The sequence below is a fragment of the Numenius arquata genome, chromosome 3, assembly GCF_964106895.1.
Source record: "Numenius arquata chromosome 3, bNumArq3.hap1.1, whole genome shotgun sequence".
NCBI lineage: Eukaryota > Metazoa > Chordata > Aves > Charadriiformes > Scolopacidae > Numenius > Numenius arquata.
The window spans coordinates 56299301-56305443 of NC_133578.1; the positions used below are offsets into that span (position 1 = coordinate 56299301).

Here is a 6143-nt window from a genome sequence, read left to right on the forward strand (position 1 = left end):
TCCAGCACATGTGTGTGCTTCAACCCTATTTATGAATCATTTTGATTTCACTACATTACGGTTCTGATACACAGCTACTGCACTCCTAGTAAAATTATATTTATGAAGTGGAAATTTATGACTAGCAGTTCAGATCAAGGAGTCACTTGATTTTTCAGAATAAGTCACTACTTAATAGCACTTCTTCAGCTTTCTCCATATATTAATTACCACAGATTATGAAGCTTCCTGTATCAAGTATAAGTTGTAAGAGCTGCTGTTGTGGTAAGAAGGGGAAAATAAAAAGAAAGAAAAAGAAAAATTAGGAAGCGTTATGAAGATTGAAGTGGCAGCATATTTAACATCAATAAGTCGACAAAACAGGTGACATTCAAGAAAAAACAGATGAGCTCTCTCGCACCGTGTGTGATAATTACACGATAAATGTTTTCTAAGGGCCTATCAACATGAAAAAAAAAAAAAGGAAAAAAAGAAAAAACACTGGGGTCCTTTCAAGTTCAAAGTCCTAGATCTTGCCTAAAATCAAAACAGTGCAATGAAGAAGTGGAAGAACTCCTAGTACAGCATCACCCCTCAGAGTATGTTACTCTAAAGGAAGATGTATGCCAAATTTGAATATATTAGTGTGGAGAAAGCAAATCAATCCCATAAGGATGGGCAGGCCTCCTAGGAAGCAGGATCCTGTAAAATGTATTAAAATGTATTATCAGGTTAAGGGAAAAAAATCACACTCCACATTAACACACTGCAGGTTTTGGACCTATTTTGTCATTAGAAGTTTCTTTTCCCTGTTTAATGGCAGGGATGATGCCATTAAATTTTGGCAAAAATTTTACCTTTACAATGACCTACTTTACTTATCATAAGCCCTCGAATTTCAATGGTGTTTTAACAGAGGCATCTCAGCAGAGACTGGACTTGGAAAAGTGACCTAGCTACAAACAAACAATAGTGGAAGTGAGCCGGACCCTGACCTACTCTGAAACCTGGTAAGATCAAAACCAGAAGAATACAACCAAACGCCCATAATTTTTAAGATTTATAAATATTTAGATACTACTTGCCAAAATTTAGTAACATTTACGTATAGCGTAAAAACATGTTGTTTCATATCCAGTGATGATTAAAGATCTCAATTTATTCACACATAAATTTATAAGAAATTAGAGATGAAAAGACCTTTCTTAAGAATTTCTATATAAAAGAGCACAAGTAAAAATTACAAGTTATAACACATACCATTAGTAATCACTAGAGAAGAAACATCTGACAGCCACACAGAGTGCTGTCAAATATACATCAAGCAGGAACGAAAATTCGGTTCACGGGTTTATTTTCTCCCAACCATTCCAGTTTTCCTCTCCAGCCTGCAATTTCTCTCCCCCAACCCGACACAAAGTTAGCCATAAGGTTTACAAGCGACTGCGCTTCTGTTCTAGCTGTCATTCCCCTCCCAGGCAAGCCGCACACGATCAGGAACGTGGAGATCGGGCCTCCTTTTCCTTATTTACAAAAGAAGACGGTATGTAGGAAGGGGAAGGCAGAGCACAGTGGCGGTACGTGCGCCTCTCACACCCCTGCCGTGCCTCTTCTTTATCCTCGCCCCCATCCTTCTCACACACACCGCGATCCCCCACCCGCATTGTCTGCCTCGCTCCATCGCTGATTGATATGGACACGTTCTCTCTCCTTCTCGACCGGGGATCCCCGGGAATCCACTTCCTCGGGCGGACGCCGGGACTCCCCCGCCAGGCCGGAGTCCCCGCCGGGGCGGCCACGGGACGTCGGGCCCGCCGCGAAGGTCACGGCCCCCCACCCACCCCCGCTCCCTCGGGGGGCAAAGTTGACGGCGGCGGCCGCCCAGGGAGGCCGGGTGCGTGCGGCGGGGCCCGTACCGCTCCGGGGGGCAAGCACCGGGGCCCTGCAGCTCGGCAGTGCGGGACGGCGCGGGGGGGGGGAGGGGGGGGAGGAAGGGGTCCGCGACGTCCCCGACCGCCGGCGCTGCCCGCTCCCCCGGGGCGCCCCCACCGCTCCGTCCGGCCACCGCCGGCCCCTCCCCTCACCCGCGGGGGGCCGAGCCCCGCCATCAGCCCCTCCCCTCCGCCCCCCGCCGCACGGCCTGCCCCTCACCGGTCATTGAGCTGGTCCTCGGTGCCCGGCAGCGGGTGCACCACGAAGTGGATCGAGGTCATGTTCAGCGCCGCCGCCGCTGCCCCCCCCCGCCGGAGGGAGGCGGGCGGGCGGGGGCCGGGCACACAATGGGGGCGGAGGGGGGAGTGCGGCGGGGGAGGGGGCGCTCGGCCTCCGTCCCTCCCCCGGGGCCGCTGAGAGGCCGCCGGCGGAGTCCTGGGCTCACCCGCCGCGGTGCGGGGGGCTCGGGGAAGAAGGAGCCGGCCGCAACGGCGCCGGGAGAAGGCTCGGCCCGCACCGCACTCACACACGCGCCGCCATCTTAACTTCCAGCGGGCCCGTCTCCCTCCCTCCGTGCGCCGCGCCGGGGAGGGCGGGGCGGCGGCGCGCGGCCGTCGTGTAAGCCTCGCGCTGACTGGCGCGCGCGCCGCCGCGCGGCGCCCCTGCACTAAGCGCGCCGCCGATTGGCCGGGGTAGGCCTGGCGGAGCGCGGTGTCGTCATGCGCGGGGGAACGTAATGGAGCACGTGCCCCTCCCCCCTTCCCCCCCCCCCGCGAGAGGCTTCCCGGCGGGCGGGGTGGCGCGCGCGCGCGCGGGGCTCCCTGAGGCGCCGGGCCGCGGCGGGGGGGGGAGGCCGGGCCAGCCCTGAGGCGGCCCAGCCGGTGGCGGCGCCAGGAGCACGCTCCGGGCATAGTCCGTAGTGCCACGGCCCCTTCCGCCGGCTCTCCCCTCCCCGCCGCGGCCTTGTAGCGCGTTGAACGCCTTCCTGGGGCTCGCTGGGGCGGCGCGGGTCGAGCCGTTCCCCGTGAGCGGCGTGTATCGCCGGTCGCTGAGCCCCGTGGAGGGGAAATGGGGGCTGTGACCGGCCTCTCGGCCGGGACCGGCGCGGGTGCAGGCTGCCGGAGTGGTTCCGGGGGTGGGAGTAGGGGAGCTGCGGTGTGAAGCCGTGTCTGTCTCCGGGGGTTTCCTCGTAGGGCGGCCGGGGGGGGCACACGACAGGGCTTTCCCCCCCGCGGTGTACGGGTGGCCGCAGGTGGGCTTCAAACCCGCTGGCCTTCATCACCTACTCTCCGAGGCTGGCTGCCTGCTTTGTAATTCCTAGTTGTTTGTAACTTCTTCCCTTCAACAGCCAGAATTATCCACTTTTTTTTTTTTTTTTTTTTTTTTCCCAGGGAGATTGGTGGTACATCAGCATAAAAAGTTATTTCTCAAGCCAGCGAAGCACTCAATACCACTCTGGCTGCGCACCTTCCCTCTGGACAGGGTTTAACTGTACTGTTCCAAGAAAGCATACCTTGCAAATGGAGCTGTTTTTAACAAATTAACATCTCAATTTGCTGAAAGTTGAGTAACAAAGTCAATAAAACAGCCATTTGTTTCTATAGAAACTAACATCTTGGCTGAGATTGTACTAAGCTTTGATTTATTTTTTTACTGGAATTTGCTGCTTTTGCAGCCTGCTCTGACTTATTTTCAGGAAATCAGAAATTTAGAAAACCAGCTTGGAACTTTTTAGCATGTGAGGAATGCTGGCAATCACATGATAATGGTACAAAAAATTCTAGAACGTAGTTCAGTGAGTTATAATTCATTTCTGAGGCTGTGTAATCATAAACCCTGAAAATCTCAGTTTGCTCCTGCACTATCAAATCTAAGGAATTTTGCAGCTTCCCATCTGCCATTCCCCTTTCCTGGCTCTTTCTCCAGCACAGCCAAAAGGAGCGAATCCAAGAGTCAGCTGATGTAGCTGCTTGCAGCCCAAAGATTTAGGGAGTTTGCGAAGTTTGGGTTTTTTTCGATACAGCTATCATTAACATGAGGAAATCTGGTAAAGAGAAGAAATACTCAGTTTATGTTGTCCAGGTTTCTTATTCTCAGACACTGTTTCCCCATATGTTCTGTTCTCAAGTTACAGTGATATTCAAGTGGATTCAAGAATACAAATAAGTAATTTACCTTATCCTAGAAGGAAAATCCAAACAGGTTTCTGGAAATACACAAGGCAGGGAGTAAGACTCATTCTGTTTGGTAGAAACGGTGAGATGGCAGCAGCTGTGCTTTTAAAAATGGGTAGAGCTGCAATTTACCTTTTTTTTTCCAGTTAGGACAGAGCTAAGAGTTTTTAGATTATTTGGTGCTGCATTTGATTGTATCAAAGCTTGTTAGTTTTATCCTGCTTTTTCTTTCTTGAACGTAAGTCTTTATGCTTTCCCTGAAAACATTTATGTTGTTTATTGCAGTGAGAGATTCTTCTAAGCTGCCTTGACCTCAGTCATTTTATTACAATCACTTGCATGTTTTAATAATCACCTGCATCTCAATTTGATTATTTTTTCCCAGACAAAAAATTAATATTAGCCTTTCACAATCTTTTCCATTGAGTAGGAAGATGGGGTACATGAACTCCTGCGGTGGGTCTTGTTGCATCCTTGGGAATACTTCCGGGAATTTTTGGTAGGGTTTGGGAAGCTCGAGATGTTTATGTTTGTTCTTGGGATCAAGATCTAGTTCTCCCAAGCCTTTACATTTCCAAATAACAGGACTTGTTTGGTGGAGTTCTCTCAGGGGCTAGGCATAAGGAAGAGATTTCCATTACTCTCTTCCTTCCACCCTTCACACGCAAGCTTTAAAAGTTAATGGGTTATGGAAACCTATTAGATAAAAGACAGGAAAAGAGCTGGAAAAGCCCAAAGGGGGTACGCGTCTGTTAGGGCTCAGCAGTCTGCTGCTGGCATTTCCAAGCAATCCTTTTCTGTAGCTTTATTTACATTATGACTGAACCCCAGTTTTAGCCATTGCCTATGGCTGTGCCAGTGCAAACACTCAGCATAAGCAAAAATGAAAAAGCACAATTAAAATTGATTCCACTGGAACTTGCGCTTGGAGCCAGAATAAACTGGAGTGGTGCAAATGTCAGCTTTTGTTCACACTAAGAGTTTATGCGGCTGTCTAAAATGGCAACTAATCCTAAGTGTAGATGAGAAGACACAAAACCAGGTGTTCAGCTGACAATGTTGTTATTCTCACAGGAGTTTGTAATGCGCTGGAAGTTCCAGTGCGCTGTTGGGAGCACCTGTACTTCTCTAACAAGGATGCGAGGCTGCATCTTACTGGCTGACATCGGGAGTACCAGTGAGTGGTAACGCATTGAATGCCTGTCTTGGCCACTGATGCATTTCTTAGAAGATAATCATGCAGGTAACTGGGTTGGTTGGTCCTTTAATTATCTGAAATGGCTCCAAATAGAATTGCTTTCTGATAGTAGAACCACTCATTCTTGCAACTTCTGTTTTTTAAGAACTTCAAAATAAAAGACTTTTTCTAAGTCCTCTGGATTGTGTGTTGGATGACAACATCCGATACTGAAATGATATTTAAAAATTCATATTTACCAAGTCATGGGAAAAAAAAAATCAAGAACCGAACTAGATTTTCTTTCTTTACAAAGTGTTTCTTTGAGACAAGACTTCTGTCTTGGCCTAAGAAATTCCGTTCCGTGTTGCACAACTCCTTGGTGTGTAGATGGTGCTATTTTCGGGCCTACTGATAAAGCAGCAGCTTCCTTAAGAAGGTGCAGCTATAAATACACCGACACCCAACCAGCAGAACAAGTTCCTTGCTGGTGTACTTGTCTGTGCGAGAGTTTTTGCCAGCTTGGAAATACCATATAAAACAACTGTGGGATCGTTGCTGTCGTGTCTGGAACTGAGTTTTGATGAGAGTTGGCATTTCCTCAAGTTTTCAGGCTGGTAGAAGTGGGTGGGTTGGAAGGGACCTCTGGAGGTCGTCTCATCCAGCCTCCTGCTCCACAAATGTCCAGTTCCAGTGGATCAGCAGCTTTCCCATTGGAAACAGCTTCTGAATAATTTGTGTCGGGACAGACTTATTCCCGACCCCTTGCTAAACTTGGTCGGCGGCTGCCGGCCTGGTGGTTTGCACAGGAGGCTGTTAGTGCTTAAGGGACGGGACCTGCTGGAGATGGGAGGACTGGGGTGGGAGGGACTTTGCGCTGT

The 6143-nt window shown here is 49.8% G+C and overlaps 1 protein-coding gene across 1 annotated transcript in view; it reads right to left on the reverse strand.

The window, feature by feature from the left end:
* The window catches only part of UBR5 (ubiquitin protein ligase E3 component n-recognin 5), an 86398-nt gene extending 84206 nt beyond the window's left edge, over nt 1-2192 (reverse strand). Inside the window, exon 1 of the mRNA XM_074145801.1 lies at nt 2131-2192. Coding sequence (XP_074001902.1) covers nt 2131-2192 — 62 coding nt within the window. The remainder of the gene's footprint in view (nt 1-2130) is intronic.
* Between the last annotated feature and the right edge of the window lie 3951 nt (nt 2193-6143).